The sequence below is a fragment of the Bidens hawaiensis genome, unplaced genomic scaffold (assembly GCF_021521415.1).
Source record: "Bidens hawaiensis isolate Kalapana, Puna unplaced genomic scaffold, B.hawaiensis_p1.1 tig00026018_1, whole genome shotgun sequence".
Classification (NCBI taxonomy): Eukaryota; Viridiplantae; Streptophyta; class Magnoliopsida; order Asterales; family Asteraceae; genus Bidens; species Bidens hawaiensis.
The window spans coordinates 308,009-333,734 of NW_027494192.1; the positions used below are offsets into that span (position 1 = coordinate 308,009).

The 25,726-nt window shown below is 37.2% G+C and overlaps 1 protein-coding gene across 1 annotated transcript; it reads right to left on the reverse strand.

Moving 5' to 3' along the window:
• Nucleotides 1-1,374: 1,374 nt before the first annotated feature.
• Nucleotides 1,375-4,889, reverse strand: LOC143572825 (uncharacterized). Its single transcript, XM_077057876.1, has 10 exons — nt 4,662-4,889; nt 4,524-4,586; nt 4,336-4,420; nt 4,172-4,243; nt 3,903-3,975; nt 3,671-3,716; nt 3,501-3,589; nt 3,335-3,404; nt 2,594-2,679; nt 1,375-1,610 (listed from the first exon to the last, which is right to left on the reverse strand). Exons 1-10 carry the CDS (start codon nt 4,887-4,889, stop codon nt 1,565-1,567), a joined length of 858 nt encoding a protein of 285 aa, XP_076913991.1. The 3' UTR covers nt 1,375-1,564.
• Nucleotides 4,890-25,726: the final 20,837 nt, after the last annotated feature.

Consider the following 25,726-nt stretch of genomic DNA (forward strand, 5'->3'; position numbering starts at 1 on the left):
GATAATGTGTGTGTATATATGTTTTTATATACTGAAAAGATGGGTTACTATTACTTAATAATATATAAATTTAATGTATTTTCAATTTTAATCCAGCAAAGTTGTAGTAACTAATTAGTAAGTTCCTTTACCTAATGAAAAGTGTTTGGAAATAGGTGAGGGCTGAATTCAGGGAAGTTTGTGACACGGGAAATGCGAAAGGATACAGAAGTGCAAAGTTCACGCAGGAATTATGCTTACGTCCTGTTGTATATATTGTGAAGTCTATAATAAAAAATCAATCAATTAAACAAATAAACAAACAAATCTGGTAATTTTGTATGTAACTGTAAATGAAGAAATTGAAAAGTTGATCATTCTATTAATCGTGTAATCACTATTAGATAAACCTATTTGTGAGTTACTTACAATGATTTATTGGATAAGACCGAGAATTATTCATGAATTAAATCTTTATTGTTTCTGTATATGAATGAAAAACATAGAACATAGAACCCTGTCTTAGGTGTGTCTTAGGTGTGCGATCGAGATAATTAGAATTCTACCAGGGAAAATATTGAATTATATGTTTTTATTGATTCTCACATTAGCCCAGATAACATTTGAATTATATCAAGCTCACACTCCCACGTCACCTAACCTGTTTAATCTCTAACGTTATTTCCTCGATCGACAAGGTAATCCAGTAGCACTGAAGTAACCAACAATCCTCCCCCATGTTAGTGATATCCATGATTAACTTAAACATCCTCACGGAAACACAAACGCTATGCATAAATGAAAATGTCATATGGATTGAATTTTCATTTTAGCATTTCCGCGTTATAAATATTAGAATATTTTGGGTTTCACTATGGATTGAACCCAAGTTATCCATTTTTAATACTTGTAGGTAATACACATGTGTTTCCAAATCCAAATTCCATTTGATACAATAATTTTACTATTATGTATGCCAATCCTTCAAAGAATACATCAAAGCTCAAGTCCAAAGTTTCTTGAAGCGGCTAAACTTCATATTCTTATAGATAATTCATTATTCTTGCACCCGCACTGCAATTTATCAATGAACTATTAAGAAGTTATACTTCAATCTCCTTTATCTTGCTGTTCGAACACATTCCTTGGGATGACTATATTAATGTGTTCAAATATATTTATGAAAAGCTTGCCACATTGAATTCAACATCAAACATTGTATTAGATATTGTATTAGATGAGAATTAGGTGTATTGACATAAATAAACAATACAAGAGAGTATTAGATGACTATATTAATGTGTTCAAATATATTTATGAAAAGCTTGCCACATTGAATTCAACATCAAACATTGTATTAGATATTGTATTAGATGAGAATTAGGTGTATTGACATAAATAAACAATACAAGAGAGTACCCTACATTTGCATCTGCTGTTCATGTCAAAATAAAACAAAAAAGGAAAATACAAAAATATATAAATAAAAAAAAGTAATTATTTAAGTACAAAATGCAGCCTCACATTACATAATATGATCCTAATACTCCAACCATTACCTTAACACCATTGTAGGACTCCACATTTACCTAGACTTCTTACTTCGCATCCCCATCCTCGATTTAGCAAATCTAAGTGTCTGGTTAAAGAAAAGTTTAAACGTCGACAGAACTACTTTTAAGTAAGCTTACAGGTTTGATATAATCATGAACCATTTAGCAAAAGGGGTTCACAGGTTCGACATGACCACTATCAGTTTAGCTAAACAGGTTCACAGGTTTGACCTGATCACTACCCATTTAGTTAAATGGTTTAACAGTTACGACTTGATCACAACCCGTTTAAACGAGTTTATGGGTTCAACATGATCACAACCCATTTAGCTAAACGGGCTCACAAGTTCAACCTGATCACAACTTGTTTAGCTAAATGAGTCACAGATTCGACCTGACTACGAGCTAAATGGATTCATGGGTTTGACCTGATAAAGGCCCATTTAGCTAAACGGATTCACGGTGAACCTGATCACGACCCGTTTAACTAAACAAGCTCGACCTAATCATTGGCCTTTTAGCTAAACAGGTTCAACCTGATCACGATTCACAAGCTGTTTAGCTATATGGGTTCACGGGCTCTACCTGATCACGACCCATTTAGTTAGGGTTGACAGGTTCAACCTAATCATGACACGGTTAGCTAACTGGGTTCACAGGTTTGACCTAATCACAATTCACAACATGTTTAGTTAAATGGGTTCACGGGTTACTGATCACCACCCGTTTAGCTAAAAGGGTTCAACCTAATCATGACCCGGTTACGTAAACGGGTTCGCAGGTTAACCTAATCACAATTCACATGTTCAGCTGAATGGGTTCACGGGTTCTAACTGATCCCCACCCGTTTAGATAAAAGGGTTCAATCATATTACAACCCGTTTAGCTAAACGGTTCGGCCTGATCACGGCCTGTTTAGCTAAACGGGGTTCACTGGTTCGACCTGATCATGACCCGTTTAATTAAATGGGTTCACAGGTTCAAGAATCGCATGATATTTTCTGGGACCGATATCAACGAACAAGTCAAACAACGAAGGGAACTGCAGATATAAAGGATACTCTAACCGCATTCCTTCACCCGCTACTGATGAGCGTAGAACCGTGCCTTGTAAATGATTTAGTGCCTCGCTAGAGCACGCAGTATCCTGCAACATATTGTCAAAAATATCAATATCATTGATTATTTATTTATTTATTTCCCATGTATAAAACTTAAAATATTGACACAGACCTAGGCCTGTAAATGAACACAAACAGAGCATGGTTATGCTCCATTTATCAAACTTCAACTGAACAATCAATCAAACACATACAATTAAAGAACAGAGTTTTCTTGTTCGTTCATTAAGAAAATGGGCGTGTTCGTGTTCGTTTATGATCGTCCGCTAAAAACATAAACAAACGGTTCACGAACGTACATGAGTAAACAGAACTGAACATAGATAAACAAACTTAGTATTGGGTCTAAAAAGTTATTATAACTATACCACATTGTAATGGGCCTAAAATAATTAAATGAGTATATTAACGAACGTAAAAGAATGAACTTAAAAAAACGTAAACAATTATACATGAATGAACCTAAACGAAGTAAAATGAATGATCATTAACGTACACAAATGAACGAACAAGACATGTGTTCATGTTTGTTCGTTTAACTAACTGTTAAACTGAACCAAAAAATTTGTTCATGTTCATTCGTTTATTAAATAAACAAATAGAATGAATTTCCTGCCGTGTTTACAGGCCTACACTAACCCGAATGAAGACATGCAAATTATATGTATAAAAACAACATACTGAAAAGTCAACAAACGCCACCGGTGTCCCATATGTACTCTGAATCTTCAATTTCAAAAATCCACGACATCTGCATATTAACAATGACAGTAAGAAGCACAAAATTATTCCAAGTTCAAACTTAATAATAAAAAATGAAAAACTATAATATAAAATGTTCATAAACCTTGAAAATACTTGAGTAAGCTCTTGTTCAGTACACGCAGGTCCCAAATTAGCCACAAATATTGTTGGACATGGAGCTGATGAATTTCTCTGATCACGCATATAAATTAAATACTACAAACAATCCCAAATTTAAAATAAATAATAATAAAAGTAACACATTAAACATACCAATCTTGCACTGGTTTTCTCGACTCTTACATCAAAGCTTCCATAACTAAACAATTGAATAAGTATATTGTTAGAAAAAGTTGCTAATTCTACATGAAGATATGTGTCGTTTCTCCAGCCTCTTAATTACTTGAGCAACAAGCAATCATGTTACAACATGAGCAAGTTAGAGTTTAAAAAAACATTTTCTAGTTAAAAATGATAAATATTGTGCTTAAGCAGTGCAGATGACCTTTGTGCAGGTGGATAACCAATCATGTTGTAAGCAGTATTACTCAATCCAGACACGTGAACGCTGCCAACACCTGCTAGTGCCCAATCATGTGCAAAACATGTGCAACGTGAGCTTATAAAACGACATTTCTACCCCTCACTAACTCGCTATTGTGTGACCTATATCCATATCAGATAATAACTGCACGACTAACATCTTGAAAAGTAGTAAAACTTTTAAGACATCTACGTATTTGTGTTCTTACTAAACTAATTGTAGTAACTCACCCGAATCAGAAACGGCGCTTGAATTTGAAAAGGACCCTTTGGCCCTTTTGTCAGATCCGTACTTATCATCATCTGGTATTACAGTCAACCAAGATTAATCAAACATGTATGAAAAGGTGTACTGCGTTAAAATGAGGAATGTAACTTAATTAATAATATTATACCTATTTTTGAGCGTTTAGACCTTGAATTTGATTTTGCAAGATCAATATGTAATGTCGACCCCTTCTCGAGGTCAAAAACCATTCCCTAGGAAAAAACAGTGATTGAGGTTTTGCTATTGCTCCAATTGATAACAAAATCAACATTTATGATGAAGATTGCTTAACATGATGACATATAGTAATCTTACATGTAAGGCGTGCAATGCTGCAAGTGCAGAAGGCTGATCCGCGAAGACGGCAAATCCAAATGGCTGTTGAACAAGTAAGAATCAAGATGGATAATAGTGATTTTAAGAATGTTAATTTGTTCAATGAAACCAACCTACCTGTGTTTGAGTGGGACTAGGGCTACGAAGGTGACAGGACTCGTATCCTGGGAATTCACGAAACAGATTGTAAATCTCACGAGGTTTGACGTCATCAGGGAGTCCTGCAATGAAGAGCGTTCGAACCTCGTCTTGATACGACGACGGCTGCTGGTGTACCGGTTGGTGGTAGGAGTAGTGGCTGGTGGCTGCTGCTGGTGGTAGGTAGTACGCTACCAAGTCGTCCATTATAAAGCCTTAGGGTTACTTTCTCTTAATTTTTCCCCAAATTGTGTTTGCGTTTGATTTCTATGTGTCTTTAACCAACCCGATTACACCTTGTACTTTATTCAAATTTATTACTGCAATTCAAAACTTTAATATTTGCTATTTTTGTTGTAATTTTCATTAACGTATGATGGATTGAACGAGCAGCTTTTTAACAAACTATGGGTACAAAATTTGTAACGAAAATGTAACTCTAAGGGTGGAAATAGTAAATTTAAATAATATAGGTCATTTGTAGTCAGCGGGAGGGTAGTTTTACAGAGTGCAGGCATGGAAGAAGTGAGGGACATCGAGATGACAAGAAAGTCGTGTGATCCATGAACATGTACAATTAGTATGAGAGCGGAGCTACATTTATGAAAGTGATGGAGGGAGAAATGTGTGATGATAGTACATGGATAAGGAAGAGGGTCCGTTGAACAAGAGATCAGACAGACAGAAGACTGATAGGAAGGTATGCATGCATGGCTTTACGTATTAATGTTCTTCTTGAGATAAATGATTAGATCTTTAACCAAGCTATTCATGCTCAATATAAATAGGTGTTAGTATTAAGGTGTTCACTCCCACTTCCCAGGCTGTTGAGAATTATAATCGACATTGGTATAGAGACTTATGATGATAAGTAGGATTAAAGGGCAACTGCTAACTATTCTGAAAAGACAAATAAAAACTTTAAAAAAGACGTGTGAAAAATAAACTTAATAAAGGCTTCTCGAATCCTCAATCGAGCTTCTGAGGACAAGTTTTTTGATTCAGTTTTGGATGAAACCATCCACAAAGCCGAATTAATCAAGCCAAATATCTTCTTTCAAGGATTTAACAACCAATTGGCAAACTTTAGTGCTATTATAGAAACCTACACCCCAAAATATGTCAACACATTAATCTCAAGTTAAAATCCAAGGAAAACAGGTGCCACAGATAATCATCAACACAGTCAGTCTGTATGAAATTATAACACAAACGATACCAAACCATGCTTGCATCTAAACGAGTGGGGGATATTCCTTCGCTTGCTGTCGGACCCTTCTCTTGTATTCCATCGTGTCCTGCACACATTTTAGCAACAATCAGAACCAAAATTAACAGTTTTCAAACTACGATACTTTATAAAACAAGTTTTAAAACTACTGTTTTTTTTAATTACCTTGAAGATATAACTTTTAGCGTTTCTTCAAAATTTCCAATTTTTACCTTAAATATATAGCTTAGTTCGTTGTTTTCCCTGAACATTTCGACATAATAAATTTATTAAAACTGAGTTCAACATAGAGTCCTTATTGGTCCTGTAATATCCAAAATATATGTTGTGTTGAATACAACTCTAGTTTCAATGAAATTTATATCAAGGAAAACAACACAAAACTATATATGTAGATTTATATTTCGTTTCATATTACCAATTATCAGAGTAAAACTTTATTGGTCTTAAATGAAAATTAAAATAGAAAATTATTATTGTTTCAAATTTGTGAGATGTCTTGAGAGGGAACCCGAGTTTAAAGACCCAAAGTAAAAGTAACTGTAAGTATTGAAAAAGAAAAAAAATAATGTTTAATAATTACAATAGTTTTTTTTAATCTTTCATGCTTTGTTTCCCCTCGCAAAGCAAAATAGGCCCACATAAGGTGTCTTTATCTTTTTCAAATCATTAAACAAAACCCACTATGTAGGCTTGTAAATGAACCAGACGAACACAAACAAAGCATGCTTGTGTTCATTCGTTTAACTTTACTGAACAAACGATAAAACACGAATATCGTCCGTGTAAGTTCGTTAAGAAAATAAACATGTTCTTGTCAGTTCGTTAACAGTTTAATGAACAGTTACCAAACGTAAATGAACGAACCCAAACTGAACTGTCACTGAACATAGATAAACAACCATAACTGAGCTAAACAATATGAAAAATCAAAATTAGATATTATTCACACAACAGTGTTATGTTTTAATGAATATGCAATTGAACACTAAGCACATCTGCCAAAAATGAAAACCGAAGGGTGAGTTTGTAATTGGGTTTGGTGCAGACCCCTACAAGCTATGTATGGGTACAACCTGATAGGAAAATTGAAGGTATTTAGACTTAGATAATATGACAAACAGAAAGGAGAAGAGAAGAGAACTTACCCAGTCTTACCGGGATGGTACAGTGCCAGATCATCAAATTGACGGAACCATCGGGTAGACTTTCAGGCTTCGCCACAAAACCCTAAAACTCAAATTATTATTGTTATTATTATTATGGAACAAGAAACACATGGTTAGATCTATATTCCAGAGTGTGGGTTACAAAATGAGAATCAGGTTAACTAAAGTCTAGAGCCAATCAATTCCAACGGTGATGACCTGCAAAACAGAACCACCGTTTGCCCGTTACCAAAAGGACAAGAGTGGGGTCTTTCCGTAACCAATATCCGGCGTGAGAATAAGTACAGCTCTTGGGAGAGATAAAGTACTAAGTGATTGATGTAATATGTGGAGGATGAATGAATACTTCATGATAATAAGTTGGGTATTTATAGCTGGTGGTTAAGGGAATATGATTAGGGCAACTTTCATTATCTAGAAGGTGTTCTTTCTACCTAAATGGACACGTGGTGAAGTTTGATTAAAGATGACAACTAGCCATGTGCACTATTATAACAAACTGTCAAGTTGTCATCCTCTGATTGGACACACTGTCGCGTGCTCTTCACAAAGGAGGGAATGTCTCTTTAAAGGAATATTTCAATCAATCTTCTAGGAGGAAGTTGGTTACAACTACCTGTACTGACGTCATCCAATTTATCTCCCGCATTTGCGAGGCTTCCGCATCTGGGGGGGAGGGGGGGTTCCCATCATTTGGGATAGCCATTTGAACTTGTGTCCTTCGGTAAGTACCCTCCATACATTATGCGGGTACTATAAGTGGACCGTGGATGTCTTCTGAGGAAGTCCTGAATGACCCGCGGACGATATTTTATGGATTTATGAGGTTTTTGCTACCCTGCCTCTATAGTAATATTATAATTTTATTTATATATGTTAGTGGAAGTTGGTATTATACATAAGATAGAAATTGGCTTGTCGGTGTCACAAAGTTTTAAGAAGCTTGTTGTTGACCTTTTAAATAAACTATTTGGAAAACAAAAAATATATTGGGTTAGGCTGATGGTGTTGTAGTTTTTAAGACTCTTCTCTATCAAACATGCAGTCTCGAATCTCCATCATAACCGGGGGTTTTTTGTTGATATTATCACGAAATCCTTATCTGAAATTTTGTTGGTTTTCTTTTAGATTTTTATAGCAAATTATACGTGCAAATATTAGATAGACTACATATTTGATTTGACGAACACTATTGGCAAATTTATTTTTTAGCTTTCTATTTTATACCGTAACGAACCTAATTGATACTGACTGAATTCACGTTGTCCTTTTTGTTTTAAAGATGTTTGTTTTTGTTTTTAGTATGTTAGTCTTTGTATTTGGGCCGGCGTTGACGAATTTATTTTTTGGGTTTACTCCATTACCGTAACGAAACTAACCGATACCGATCAAATTCATGTCGACTCGGCGCCGCAACACGCGGGTTTAACCGATACCGACCGAATCCATGTAGTCTTTTTTTTTTTGTTTTAAAGATGTTTTATATATGTTTTAACTATGTTAGTCTTTATAGTTGGGCCGGCGTTAATGTCACACCCCGACCAAAGGCAGCAGAACATGCCGAGGTGCAACAGATTGCTTAAGAACGCGATGACACTATTAAAGTGACAATATTTACTCAACTTGTTTATTTCATCCAATAATCACAAATACAACTTTTTTACAATAAGATATAAACAATTACGTCAACACAACATTCTTTAAAGTATCCTAAAGGTATATATGATCTAAGTGATGACTCTTCAATCTTCACAAGAAATCAAATAGTAAACCTGTAGCATGCATAAAAATAGATTTGATCAACACGAATGTTGGTGAGCAATACACTAGTTTTGACGTATGTATATAACAAGGCAAAAGTCACAATTCATATGTGTAAATCGAATAAAGCAAACAACCATTGTGAATGTAAAGTAAATAATTGTGGCTCTTTTCTATTTGGTAACAACCAAAATACTCGGAGAATGAGGCCCTATTCTATCCGCACTTAAGGTAGGATAGTTAGGGGCGCGTATGATCATACTTATTGAGGCTCAACAACGACATAAAAGTAAACACTCGTGCACATAATTAATTTGAGATAGCCATTTGAACTTGTGTCCTTCGGTGAGTACCCTCCATACATTATGCGGGTACTATAAGTGGACCGCGGATGTCTTCAGAGGAAGTCCTGAATGACCCGCGGACGATATTTTATGAATTTATGAGGTTTTTTGCTACCCTGCCTCTATAGTAATATTATAATTTTATTTATATATGTTAGTGGAAGTTGGTATTATACATAAGATAGAAAGTGGCTTGTCGGTGTCACAAAGTATTAAGAAGCTTGTTGTTGACCTTTTAAATAAACTATTTGGAAAACAAAAAATATATTGGGTTAGGCTGATGGTGTTGTAGTTTTTAAGACTCTTCTCTATCAAACATGTAGTCTCGAATCTCCATCATAACCGGGGTTTTTTGTTGATATTATCACGAAATCCTTATCTGAAATTTTGTTGGTTTTCTTTTAGATTTTTATAGCAAATTATACGTTCAAATATTAGATAGACTACATATTTGATTTGACGAACACTATTGGCAAATTTATTTTTTAGCTTTCTATTTTATACCGTAACGAACCTAATTGATACTGACTGAATTCACGTTGTCCTTTTTGTTTTAAAGATGTTTGTTTTTGTTTTTAGTATGTTAGTCTTTGTATTTGGGTCGGCGTTGACGAATTTATTTTTTGGGTTTACTCCATTACCGTAACGAAACTAACCGATACCGATCAAATTCATGTCGACTCGGCGCCGCAACACGCGGGTTTAACCGATACCGACCGAATTCATGTAGTTTTTTTTTGTTTTAAAGATGTTTTATATTTGTTTTAACTATGTTAGTCTTTATAGTTGGGTCGGCGTTAATGTCACACCCCGACCAAAGGCAGCAGAACATGCCGAGGTGCAACAGATTGCATAAGAACGCGATGACACTATTAAAGTGACAATATTTACTCAACTTGTTTATTTCATTCAATAATCACAAATACAACTTTTTTACAATAAGATATAAACAATTACGTCAACACAACATTATTTAAAGTATCCTAAAGGTATATATGATCTAAGTGATGACTCTTCAATCTTCACAAGAAATCAAATAGTAAACCTGTAGCATGCATAAAAATAGATTTGATCAACACGAATATTGGTGAGCAATACACTAATTTTGATGTATGTATATAACAAGGCAAAAGTCACGATTCATATGTGTAAATCGAATAAAGCAAACAACCATTGTGAATGTAAAGTAAATAATTGTGGCTCCTTTCTATTTGGTAACAACCAAAATACTCGGAGAATGATGCCCTATTCTATCCGCACTTAAGGTAGGATAGTTAGGGGCGCGTATGATCATACTTATTGAGGCTCAAGAACGACATAAAAGTAAACACTCGTGCACATAATCAATTTGAGGCATAAACAAGGATCGAGCAAATATTCGTACGAACACATAATGTTGAATTGTGGATTTGATAATGAGATCATAAAATAAGTAAGTTTGAATATGGTATGTATGTCACCCCCAAAAGTATGAAAGAGTAAAAAGGGGTAATGTGATTACTCACGTGAAATAAATAACTTGAATGGTTGTTTGTGATACACCGGGATAAAAAGTTCAACGAGTGAAGTCTAGGTTACAAGGATTTCGGTTTAGAAGATGGTCTTGAACGAATTTAAATTACAATAAAATGAAATACCAAAACGAGATTGGTTTAACGCAACCTTTGTTAAGTAAATATGTGGGGATTGGTTTAATGCAATGGTGCACGACCCCTTGTTAGATATACCAAAACGGGATTTTAACGAGTGTTCGGTTTAGTCGGTTCGGGTCTTAATAAATAGTCAAGTCTGAACCCGACATTACAAAGTGATACATGTCATGAGATAACCCAATACAATTAAAAGAAACTTAACCAAGTATGTAGTTCTATTAGAAAGAACCTCAACGTCCGTTAAGCGAGTGTTTGTCTTTGTCGGTCCAACTGTCACACCCGGTCCATAGGCGGAAACAACCGGTGTGCGACTCATGAAAGGTTTTTCGAGAGCGCGGTTAAGCAAACAACTATATGATAAAATACATGAGGATTTCATTCATAATATAAGTTTTACAAAAATATCCATAAAAAGGTTTACATATAACATATTGAGATTTCACAGTTATGTCCAGCCGAAGGGAGATATAACCGTGAAAACTCCAAAATATAAAATCCTCATACATGAAATTTCCATAGTTAAACATAAAACCGTAGTGAGACACCGTGACCTCTCCACGTAGCTAAATACCTGAAAGACACGTAAAATAATTTAATCAGTACAAACTGAGTGAGTTCACAAGTTTTGTGACTCGATAAAATGCTTTATAATATAATTCTCATAACGTCATGAATGCAGTATCCATGACTTGCAGTGTAACGTGAATACATGAGTTCGTAACCATTCCTTGACTATATATATACACCATAAAGCCCCACATAACATCCCACGAGTCCACGAGGGAATAAATAAATCGGAAAACTAAGCACCCGTCTTATAAAGTGGCGCGACCACTTACGAGTGGGTTGGTCAGACCAGTAGTACTACCCGTAGAGTTCCTCGGCTATAGTTGCCTATAGTTTATGGTTACAATATATACCGGGGACTTTATGTACCATGAGCGCGCCAAATATCTCATGTACACGCACATTGTAAATCAAGATATACACCATGATAAAACATATTTAAACACGTGTCCCTCGCCCCGAAAACAGTTTAAAACATAGTGAAAATAGTGAAAATAGGGGCTGTGAGACTCACCTTAAATGAGGAATAATGTTCCGTTATACTTGGTGAGTTTCCTGTATTATATCGTATACGTATGCACTTCAGTACATAATATATAACTATTAATACTTAGCCCGATACATACTTATGAGGTGACGGTATATATGTATACTTTTTATACATTAGCGATACGGACGTTAGACAACGTCTTATACTTGTTATGTATTTCCGTTATATCCTCTTTATATATATATCCTTCGAGCATTAGGGAATGCTCGATACAAATTATTCGTCGGTAATCATGACGTTCGTGACATGCTTTAGCCTAATAGGTTTTGGAGCTCTCATCGTTAGTCCCCAGGTAGGTAACGGGCCCATCTATGATATATTCAGTTACCAGCCTAGACAGGACGTCCCGACTACCGGCACCTCCACCCTTCCAGTTACTCGCAATGTCCATCACAAAAACCCGTATTTTATATTTATACGTATGGCACATATATAGGAATATATGTGTATTAATTGTATATATCATTTCCTCATGTATATGATAAGTATTATTAGTATTTTCGTCTTCGTAACATAAAGTTATCTTTTACTTTTATAACTCTTATACACATCCTTTGTTTTTATAACATTATACATGGGTATTTATATTTTCATTTGCGTATATAGGAATATACGTGTACCTTGTATTTTACCCGTACAATCATCGATATATTTTTATTTCCAAAACTTGACGCAAGGTTGCACCTTATGTTTAATGTGCACTTTTATTTATACTTTTATCTTTATTACTAGTACTCATATTTTATCATTATTATTATTATTACTATTATTATTACTATTATTATTTTTACTTTTATGACAAACCCGATACGGTTTTTAATACGTTAGTTATACCCTTTTTAAAGTTTAACATAACCAAAATTCCATCTTTACATTTATATCATTTTGTTTATTTATAAGTGGGTTTTACTACTCAAGATCATTTTTACCTTAACTAGGTGTTCTATTAACCTTAACCTTCCTTAAACACCCTTTAAATCCTTTATATCTTTTACTTAATATGATTTATCCTTAATTATATGTCATTTCAACACACTTCAAGTTTATGTTTATGTCTAATCACCTCATTATGTATATGTATCTTAGGCTTAGTCCATGTTTTTCTACTAAACATTATATGGCATTAGTACCTTGGGAATGTCGGTTTTTGAGCGATTTAAGACGAGATGCAAGTTCTTTGACGTTAACCACGATGTTAAGAGTCTACAATATGTTCAAATAACATGAAATAGGTGGATTAGGGTCAAGTAAAATGATGAGACCGTGGCTGGACAGAATCTGTGTTTTTCCAGCCACCATAAACTGTTACAACTCGAGTTTTCGGCTTACCTAATGCTGAAATGAAGCCGGAAATGGATGTTCAAAAGGTGGTTCGTGATCCTTGCGAGTTTCCTTGGATTCCTAAACAAGAATCACCCAAAAATACCAAGTGGTTTGTGAGATATGAACAAAAGAAGAGAGGGGGGTACTGCTGGAAAAATGCAGTTTCCAGTAGTGACCTTTGAAGGTTCAAAGCTTCTTACCGAGTCTTCCGGGCAGAGATCCGTTCAAGGCTTTCTACCACGGTTTAAGGATTTCTTCTAGCTTTCCAACGATATATAGGGTTCAAGATGTTCAGAGCAGCATTATAGAGAAAACGGGTTGCAAAGAGGCGGCTGTGGTGGTGCTCTGCTGCTGCCTTCGGCCGAGAGAAGAAGAGGTTGGTTTGGAGCTATGTTTCTTGAGTTTGTGTGTGGTGTTTTCCATCCAAGTACTTGGTCTTATTTATAGGAACACCCAAGGGAACACATCCCTTGGTTTGGGGGATTATAATCTTATCAAATCAAGTGCAATAGTGATCAAAGTATGGTGTTTATTGTTGTTTATTTGAGGGAATGGGGGAGGCGGCCATAGGGAATGGTTAGGAAGATTTTTGCTTGATCATGTAGTACATTCACAATGATGTTGAAGATGATGATGATACATGATCATGATACATATGGATGCATGGATAATGGTTTATAAGATTTAATGTGGTGTTTGTTCCTTGTACATTAAAACTGAATGGGAAGAGGTTGGGGTTCAGCTTTGGGCTGCAAAGGGAAGGTATTATGGTCATTTAATAAATATATTGGTTGTCCAAATGTAGTGCTAAGTTCAATCTTGGTTCGGGTCTTAAGTGGATAGTCGTTAGGACGAGTTGATCATCGAGTAAACAAGTTATGGAATTTATATTGGACTTGGGTATTATGAGCTTCTCTTAATTTATTTGGTCACCTATAAAGTATTATAGATGGTATGGAACCCGGTATTTAATTTCGGTTCCCGGTATGATGTATATTTAAATTTAGCCCGGAGTTATATTCGGTTAAATAGTGCTCCATATTGTAATCTTTCATGGATTGTTTAAATTATTAACTTCATATTATTTTGACTAGTATACCTTTAATTCCTTCATAGTTTCATATCTTGGTCGTCTCACTGTATAATGTATCATTGATTTGGCCGGTTCAGCGACTATATTCTATTATTTAAACGTTTATGGCGTTTTGGTCCAAATTAGGGAATTAGGACATTACTGGGCATGGTCTTACCATTACCCCTTATATTGGATCATAGATATATATTTAGCTTGATATATTTGTCACCTCTAAACTATTACTGGGCTATCTTCATCATATAGCCGTTCTCATCGGCACTTTATACAATCCTATAGGCATTAACGACTGTTCTCGTCCACATTTCAAGTATACTATGGTTTATACCTCATATAAATTATATAAATGACACGTAATTTTGATCAATTATAAAGATTAAAGAATATGGAAAATTACCGGGTGTCACATTCTCCCCCTGTTGGAAGAATTTCGTCCCGAAATTTGTTGTTAGTTATCCGTTATAGTTGGGTCCGGGAAAAGGTGTGGGTACTTCTTTCGAATTTGATCTTCTCTTTCCCAGGTAAACTCGGGTCCTCTTTTAGATTTCCACTGTACCTTCACTAACTTAATCCGACTTCTTCGTAGTTTTTGTTCTTTCCAGTCGGTAACGGCTATCGGTTCTTCAACAAAATGTAATTGTTCGTCAATATGTACTTCGTCTAGGGGTACGATTAAAGTTTCATCGGATAGACACTTTTTAAGGTTCGACACATGGAATGTGTCATGTACCCCGTTAAGTTCTTCAGGTAGCTTCAACTTATAGGCCACGTGACCTATCCTTTCCAGGATCTCAAATGGTCCGGTATATCTTGGGCTGAGCTTGCCCCGCTTTCCAAACCTCGGAACTCCTTTCCATGGCGAGACCTTTAAAAGAACTTTATCTCCCACTTGGAATTCCAAAGGCTTGCGTCTCACATCCGCATAACTTTTCTGTCGATCGCGGGCCGTTTTCAGTCATTCTTTTATTTGAAATATCTTGTCAGTAGTTTCTTGAATTAGTTCGGGACCCGTCATTTGTCTATCGCCTATTTCCGCCCAGCACAAGGGCGACCTACACTTACGACCATACAAAGCTTCGAACGGTGCAGCCTTTATGCTCGTGTGGTAGCTATTATTATATGAAAATTCCACCAAAGGAAGGTGAACATCCCAGCTACCACCAAAATCAATTGCACACGCTCTTAGCATATCTTCCAATGTTTGTATAGTTCTCTCGCTTTGGCCGTCAGTCTGGGGATGGTAGGCGGTACTCATATCTAATCGCGTGCCCAAAGCTTTTTGTAACGACTTCCAAAAATGAGACGTAAATCGACTGTCGCGGTCGGAAATAATCGAGACTGGGACTCCATGTCTTGACACGATCTCTTTTATATATAGTCTAGCTAACCGCTCCATCTTATCCGTTTCTTTGATAGCTAAGAAATGCGCGGATTTGGTTAGCCGGTCGACTATCACCCATATGGTGTCATAACCACCTGGAGTCCTAGGTAACTTCGTAATGAAATCCATCGAGATTTGTTCCCATTTCCACATGGGAATCTCGGGCTGTTGTAATAATCCGGATGGTTTCTGATATTCCGCCTTGACTTTTGCGCAAGTTAAACATTTTCCCACATAATTTGCTATATCACCCTTAAGATTAGGCCACCAGTAGTATCCCTTTACATCTTTATACATTTTATCTGCACCGGGGTGCACGGAATACTTCGTCTTGTGGGCTTCATCAAGTATTCTTTCACGTAATCCTCCCTTGAGAGGAACCCATATTCGGTTGACAAAGTACAGGGTACCGTCTTCTTTGGATTCTAAGTTGTCAACCATACCACGGAGACCCTCGTCTTTGATATTATCAGGCTTCAAAGCTTCTCGTTGGGCTTCGTGGATAAGGGTGGTGAGGTTCGTACTTATAGTTAGCCCTAAGACTTTAACACGTGATGTCTTCACCCTTTCTTTCCTACTTAAAGCGTCTGCTACAACGTTCGCCTTTCCAGGGTGGTACTTAATTACACAATCATAATCATTCAATAATTCAACCCACCGTCGTTGCCTCATGTTTAATTCTTTTTGATCAAATATATGTTGTAGGCTTTTATGATCGGTGTAGATTGTGCAATGGGTGCCGTATAAGTAATGACGCCATATCTTAAGTGCAAACACCACTGCGCCCAATTCCAAATCGTGAGTGGTGTAATTTTTCTCGTGCACTTTGAGTTGTCGTGACGCATACGCGATGACTTGATTTCTTTGCATAAGGACACAACCAAGTCCTTGATGCGAAGCATCGCAATAAACTACGAAGTCATCCATCCCTTCTGGTAAGGCTAGAATAGGTGCACTGCAAAGTTTCTGTTTTAGCAACTGGAACGCCTTTTCTTGTTTATCTCCCCAATTAAACGACTTATCTTTCTGTGTGAGCGCAGTAAGGGGTTGTGCTATCTTCGAGAAATTTTCAATAAACCGTCGATAGTAGCCTGCCAGACCTAAAAATTGTCGTATTTCCGTCGGCGTCTTCGGCACTTCCCAGTTTTTAATGGCCTCTACTTTTGAAGGGTCAACATGAATTCCCTTCTCGTTGACGACATGGCCTAAAAAGTGTACTTCTCTTAGCCAAAAATCACACTTTGAAAACTTTGCATACAACTTCTCCTTTCTCAACAATTCTAAAATCAATCGAAGGTGTTGCTCGTGCTTTTCTTCGGTTCGGGAATAAATTAATATGTCATCTATAAACACTATCACGAACATGTCAAGGTAAGGTTTGCACACTCGATTCATTAAGTCCATGAACACGGCAGGTGCGTTCGTTAGCCCAATAGGCATGACTAGAAATTCATAATGACCATACCTCGTTCGGAACGCAGTCTTTGGTACATCGTCCTCGTGTATCTTCAGCTGATGGTACCCGGATCGTAGATCTATCTTGGAATAGAAACTAGATCCCTGTAATTGGTCAAACAAATCATCAATCCTCGGTAAAGGGTACCGATTTTTGATGGTCAGTTTGTTAAGTTCCCTGTAATCAACACACATACGGAACGAACCGTCTTTCTTCTTGACAAATAGTACCGGGGCTCCCCAAGGTGAGTAGCTCGGGCGTATGAAACCCTTGTCTAGTAGCTCCTGTAATTGATTCGATAGTTCTCGCATTTCCGAGGGAGCTAATCGATAAGGTGCTCGCGCTACTGGTGCAGCTCCTGGTACTAGATCGATTCGAAACTCCACTTGTCTTTGAAGTGGTAACCCTGGTAGATCTTCTGGAAAGACATCGGGGAAATCTCTTACTATAGGTATACTTTCTATCTTCCTTTCTTCATCCTTCTTCTCCACCACGTGGGCTAAGAAAGCTTGACACTTCTTTCGCAAGCACTTTCGTGCTTTCATACACGAAATTAACTTCATCACAGTGCCAGGTCTTTCTCCTTGAATAGTCAGCGTTTCACCACTTGCCAAGGGTATGCGGATTAGCTTGTCATAACAATTAACTTCAGCATGGTTCTTTGCTAACCAATCCATGCCTAAAACAACATCAAAACTTCCTAAATCTATCGGCAACAGATCTACGTTAAATTCATGTTCTCCCATCACTAGTACGCAACTTTCCACTATATCGTCTGATCGTAACTGTTTGCCATTAGCTAATTCTATAGTATAGGGCGTTGCTAATTTACTAGGTGCTAAACCAAGTAGGTCTTTAAATTCAGTGGATATAAAACTTAAATCCACACCAGTATCAAATAACACAGACGCATAGTGGTTGTTAAGTAGGAACGTACCAGTGACGACATTTGGGTCTTCCTTAGCTTCACCCGCCCCGATAACAAAAGCCCTAGCTTGAGCTGTATTCTTCATCTGCGGACAGTTCTTGATAAAATTACCCGTATTTCCGCACCCATAACAAGCTCGTGGTGTCGTTTTCCCCGGTTCTTGCTTCACAACTACTGCAACATTCTTAATTCTACACTTAGCTTCCACATGCGCTCTCTTGTGACAATGCTTACACACAATACTTGAGCAGTCACCAACATGATAATACTTGCATTTGTCACACCACGGGTTTGACCCGCTATACGTCTTCCGTGGTTGATCCGTGGTCTGGGCGGCATACACTTTCACAGTTTCTTGTTTCTTGACAGGGGGTTCTTTGGAACTTGACCCTTGATTACGAGAGGCCCAGCTCCTCTTGTGATTGTTATGGCGGCTGTTGCCGCGTTGGGAGAATGGTTGGCTTGCTTCCTTCTGAGTTGGCTTTCCTAGGGTGCCAGCTCGTACTGCATCTTCTGTCAGACTCAGACCTAGTTCAACAGCCTCGGCCATGGTCGCAGGCCTAGTGGCCGTGATTGGTCCCCTGATAACTGTTGCTAATCCCCAGATGTACCTTTCAACTCTCTTTTCTTCAGTGGTGGCCATATGAGGAACTATTCGGCATAGCTCGTGAAATCGCGTGTTATATGCTGTGATGTCGGCTCCCTTCATGGTGAGCGTCCAGAACTCATTTTCCAACTTCTGCATCTCAGTCCTTGGGCAATATTTCTTTTCCATCATCTCCTTTAACTCTTTCCAGGTCTTACCATAGGCCACGTCTCGGCCTAGGGTTTGTACTTGTAAATTCCACCACGATAGGGCTTCATCTTGAAACATACATGTCACGTACAACACTTTCTATTTTTCTGTGCATCCACTGATTGCTATCACAGATTCTGTCTTCTCGATCCAACGGATAACTCCTATGGCTCCTTCCGTTCCCTTAAAGGACCACGGTTTGCATGTCATGAAAGTTTTGTAGGAACATCCTCGTTCCTCACCGCCAGTCTCTGGAGCTACATTTTCAGTGTTTGCGGAATTCCTTCGTTCTTGACTTGAGTCGCCCCTACTGGCTTCGTAGGCGGCTATCGCTTGCGCTATGACTTCTTGTAATTGCGCAGGTGTATTAGGTAAACTGTCGTTCCTTCTCCTTGGCATTTTCCTTCAAGTTGAGAATAAGAAGGATCGGTTAGTATTGGCATCACGCTTGTATGTAAGTAGTTGTAGGGTTCGATACTTATTACATTCACACCCATATATTTGCTTATAGTCATACTTATTAATCATATACTCGCATACATAGATTTTATTATTACATCTCATTATACCACATTGTATACTCATACTCATATATCATAATCATAACTTCATTACATCAAAAGATTTGATTACATAAGTTTATGTTTAAGTCTACTACAAACTCCTACAACATACAAGCATTTTGCCAAAAGATCGGATCGTAGTCCGTAATATATTACTTCCCATACATATGATTACTACCCGCTAATACTAGTCTATAGTCGCTTCATGGCATCGGTGGTGGCGGTGGTGGAAACACGTCTCCCAAAAAGGCTTGAATTGTCTTAACCTCATTTTCCAATTTCATCACCCTTCGTTCGGCGGCAGCGGCCCGCCTCGCTCCCACATCAGCTAAGTGCAATGCATCTCTTACCATATGCTCCAACTTTAGCACTCTCATCCTTGCGTCCGAGATCAAGTCATAGTGGTTATCAAGGCGGAGACTGGTCTCACAGGCCTTGTCTTTCACGCTCTCCATAAACACCTCGACCCTCTGCTCCCAATCCATGAGCCATTCATCAAGGGCCTTTCTCTCAGCCTCGGCGGCTGCTGCGGTCGGTGGTACGGGGACCTCTGTATCATCGGAGGTAGCGCGCCCTTGGGGGCGTGAGGACTCGCCTACCTCATGTATAGTCCGGGGCACCTCATCGTCGGAGTCCGTGGCATACCTTTTCAGCCCGGCGGCAAGTATCTCCTCGGAGGGCACTGCAGCCAGCTCCTCCATCTCCTCAAGGTCGTCGTCGTCATAAGTTACCTTGTCGTCCTCATCGAGCCTGATTACCTCGGTAGGCTCGTCATCGGAGATCTCTATAGGATCATCAGGAATTGGAACAACGTCGCTCATAAGGACACTGCTGCTATCAGTGTTAGAGTCAGAGCCGGAGTCGGAGTCAGTGATGGCTAGGCCATGATATGGATCATTGTTCGGGAAGGCCATCGCTGAAAGGATTAAGGTTTAATTAGTGATAATATCGCTTTTTTTTTTTTATCCCTTATTTTGGTCATTCCTATACTAGACCATTAGTTGCGATAAAGGTGTCGTGAAGACACGTGCACTCTCGTGTAATGCAAGTTTTGAAAACATGTCATGCATGAAAAACGTTTTCATGAGGGAATCTAAGGGGTTATAGCCTAGACTCAGGGTTGAATCCTAGTTCGCTATAACCTTGGCTCTGATACCAGTCTGTCACACCCGGTCCATAGGCGGAAACAACCGGTGTGCGACTCATGAAAGGTTTTTCGAGAGCGCGGTTAAGCAAACAACTATATGATAAAATACATGAGGATTTCATTCATAATATAAGTTTTACAAAAATATCCATAAAAAGGTTTACATATAACATATTGAGATTTCACAGTTATGTCCTGCCGAAGGGAGATATAACCGTGAAAACTCCAAAATATAAAATCCTCATACATGAAATTTCCATAGTTAAACATAAAACCGTAGTGAGACACCGTGACCTCTCCACGTAGCTAAATACCTGAAAGACACGTAAAATAATTTAATCAGTACAAACTGAGTGAGTTCACAAGTTTTGTGACTCGATAAAATGCTTTATAATATAATTCTCATAACGTCATGAATGCAGTATCCATGACTTGCAGTGTAACGTGAATACATGAGTTCGTAACCATTCCTTGACTATATATATACACCATAAAGCCCCACATAACATCCCACGAGTCCACGAGGGAATAAATAAATCGGAAAACTAAGCACCCGTCTTATAAAGTGGCGCGACCACTTACGAGTGGGTTGGTCAGACCAGTAGTACTACCCGTAGAGTTCCTCGGCTATAGTTGCCTATAGTTTATGGTTACAATATATACCGGGGACTTTATGTACCATGAGCGCGCCAAATATCTCATGTACACGCACATTGTAAATCAAGATATACACCATGATAAAACATATTTAAACACGTGTCCCTCGCCCCGAAAACAGTTTAAAACATAGTGAAAATAGTGAAAATAGGGGCTGTGAGACTCACCTTAAATGAGGAATAATGTTCCGTTATACTTGGTGAGTTTCCTGTATTATATCGTATACGTATGCACTTCAGTACATAATATATAACTATTAATACTTAGCCCGATACATACTTATGAGGTGACGGTATATATGTATACTTTTTATACATTAGCGATACGGACGTTAGACAACGTCTTATACTTGTTATGTATTTCCGTTATATCCTCTTTATATATATATCCTCCGAGCATTAGGGAATGCTCGATACAAATTATTCGTCGGTAATCATGACGTTCGTGACATGCTTTAGCCTAATAGGTTTTGGAGCTCTCATCGTTAGTCCCCAGGTAGGTAACGGGCCCATCTATGATATATTCAGTTACCAGCCTAGACAGGACGTCCCGACTACCGGCACCTCCACCCTTCCAGTTACTCGCAATGTCCATCACAAAAACCCGTATTTTATATTTATACGTATGGCACATATATAGGAATATATGTGTATTAATTGTATATATCATTTCCTCATGAATATGATAAGTATTATTAGTATTTTCGTCTTCGTAACATAAAGTTATCTTTTACTTTTATAACTCTTATACACATCCTTTGTTTTATAACATTATACATGGGTATTTATATTTTCATTTGCGTATATAGGAATATACGTGTACCTTGTATTTTACCCGTACAATCATCGTTATTTTTATTTCCAAAACTTGATGCAAGGGTTGCACCTTATGTTTAATGTGCACTTTTATTTATACTTTTATCTTTATTACTAGTACTCATATTTTATCATTATTATTATTATTACTATTATTATTACTATTATTATTTTTACTTTTATGACAAACCCGATACGGTTTTTAATACAGTTATACCCTTTTTAAAGTTTAACATAACCAAAATTCCATCTTTACATTTATATCATTTTGTTTATTTATAAGTGGGTTTTACTACTCAAGATCATTTTTACCTTAACTAGGTGTTCTATTAACCTTAACCTTCCTTAAACGCCCTTTAAATCCTTTATATCTTTTACTTAACATGATTTATCCTTAATTATATGTCATTTCAACACACTTCAAGTTTATGTTTATGTCTAATCACCTCATTATGTATATGTATCTTAGGCTTAGTCCATGTTTTTCAACTAAACATTATATGGCATTAGTACCTTGGGAATGTCGGTTTTTGAGCGATTTAAGATGAGATCCAAGTTCCTTGACGTTAACCACGATGTTAAGAGTCTACAATATGTTCAAATAACATGAAATAGGTGGATTAGGGTCAAGTAAAATGATGAGACCGTGGCTGGACAGAATCTGTGTTTTTCCAGCCACCATAAACTGTTACAACTCGAGTTTTCGGCTTACCTAATGCTGAAATGAAGCCGGAAATGGATGTTCAAAAGGTGGTTCGTAATCCTTGCGAGTTTCCTTGGATTCCTAAACAAGAATCACCCAAAAATATCAAGTGGTTTGTGAGATATGAACAAAAGAAGAGAGGGGGGTACTGCTGGAAAAATGCAGTTTCCAGTAGTGACCTTTGAAGGTTCAAAGCTTCTTACCGAGTCTTCCGGGCAGAGATCCGTTCAAGGCTTTCTACCACGGTTTAAGGATTTCTTCTAGCTTTCCAACGATATATAGGGTTCAAGATGTTCAGAGCAGCATTATAGAGAAAACGGGTTGCAAAGAGGCGGCTGTGGTGGTGCCCTGCTGCTGCCTTCGGCCGAGAGAAGAAGAGGTTGGTTTGGAGCTATGTTTCTTGAGTTTGTGTGTGGTGTTTTCCATCCAAGTACTTGGTCTTATTTATAGGAAAACCCAAGGGAACACATCCCTTGGTTTGGGGGATTATAATCTTATCAAATCAAGTGCAATAGTGATCAAAGTATGGTGTTTATTGTTGTTTATTTGAGGGAATGGGGCAGGCGGCCATAGGGAATGGTTAGGAAGATTTTTGCTTGATCATGTAGTACATTCACAATTATGATGTTGAAGATGATGATGATACATGATCATGATACATATGGATGCATGGATAATGGTTTATAAGATTTAATGTTGTGTTTGTTCCTTGTACATTAAAACTGAATGGGAAGAGGTTGGGGTTCAGCTTTGGGCTGCAAAGGGAAGGTATTATGGTCATTTAATAAATATATTGGTTGTCCAAATGTAGTGCTAAGTTCAATCTTGGTTCGGGTCTTAAGTGGATAGTCGTTAGGACGAGTTGATCATCGAGTAAACAAGTTATGGAATTTATATTGGACTTGGGTATTATGAGCTTCTTTTAATTTATTTGGTCACCTATAAAGTATTATAGATGGTATGGAACCCGGTATTTAATTTCGGTTCCCGGTATGATGTATATTTAAATTTAGCCCGGAGTTATATTCGGTTAAATAGTGCTCCATATTGTAATCTTTCATGGATTGTTTAAATTATTAACTTCATATTATTTTGACTAGTATACCTTTAATTCCTTCATAGTTTCATATCTTGGTCGTCTCACTGTATAATGTATCATTGATTTGGCCGGTTCAACGACTATATTATATTATTTAAACGTTTATGGCGTTTTGGTCCAAATTAGGGAATTAGGATATTACTGGGCATGGTCTTACCATTACCCCTTATATTGGATCATAGATATATATTTAGCTTGATATATTTGTCACCTCTAAACTATTACTGGGCTATCTTCATCATATAGCCGTTCTCATCGGCACTTTATACAATCCTATAGGCATTAACGACTGTTCTCGTCCACATTTCAAGTATACTATGGTTTATACCTCATATAAATTATATAAATGACACGTAATTTTGATCAATTATAAAGATTAAAGAATATGGAAAATTACCGGGTGTCACACCAACCTTGTTATAAGATCAAGTTGGATTCGACATACCAAGTATTTTAAGAAAACATTTAAAATTAGTTTATAAAATAGTTTTAGAGAAAATGTGAGATTCGATGTCTCAAAACACACTAGTGTGTCTTAAGCGAGTGAACTCGGTTTAGTTCTGTCTTGGTTCGGTCCTTGACTCGGTATAAGACCGAGGATGGTTGTCGCATACCCAATACCGTAGAAATTATTAAAATGAACTTAGAAATTATAATACACAAATCTTGCTTGTAAGATATTAATAAATCATTTTAAATATAAAGCATTTAAACAAGAGTTCGGTTTTCGTTTGGTCCTTGACTTGGAATAAAACCGAGGATGGTTGCCACATACCCAATACCATGGAACTTACAAAAATGAGTTTACAAACTAAAATAAACAAAAAACAAGATTAGTAAGCTTAAACGAATTATATATAAACAAGGACTATAATAGTCCTTCATGTAGCCTTGCCTTATAGTATCCCACCGCAACCGACCAATGACTGGAAGAAGTGAAAACCGAAGGAAACAAGGGGTATATATTATATATATGTTGCAACATCAAGCTTTAATCATAAGGAGTTAGTTAGAATCAAAGAAGTGTTATTGTTTGACTCTTTGAAGTCAAACAAGAAAGAACTTGTAAGATGGAGCTTGGAGCTTAGATTGAGAGTGTTTGGTGAGTATGAGCATGTTCAAATAAGTGGTGTGGCTTGTTTTGTGAAAGATAAGGTGTTAGGGTTATCCATAAGGTTGCTTTAGAGATTTCCAAGCTTTCTCATTGGTTTAAAGGGTCAAACAAGTGATAATATCAAAAAAAAAAAACGAATCTGGTTGCTGCAGGTCCCCTTAGCGCGGCGCTAAGGTTGTGGAGGGAAAAATATGATTTCTAACTTTGGTAGTTTTAGTCCCTGAAGTTCGTTTTGAGCGTTTTAGGGGCATTTTAAGGGTTGTAAAAGCTGTTTTTGAGATCCGACAACCATAAAACAAATATGTAACATAAAATTCATCATTTTTATATTACTGAAAGGTTCGGGATACAAAACGGGTCGGTTTTCATAATAAAAGAAAATACAAGATGACCCGAAATTGACGAATGTCACAGTATCCCCAAATTTTTGAAAATTTCGTCCCGAAATTAAAATAAGCTAACGAAAAAGAAGAAAACTGCCATCGGTGTCGTTTGAAAAGAGGAAAATGTACTAGAAGTTTATAAGTAAAAAAGAATAACATCAATCCTTAAATGACCCGAAAAACGCCATAAATGTGATCATAATAAGGATACTTATATTGTAAGGCCCCGAACCCGGTAGCCTTACTTTAGCGCCGGATTTACTCATAAACACAGTTCTTACAAATCAGAGTTCATTAAAACTTTCACGGAAT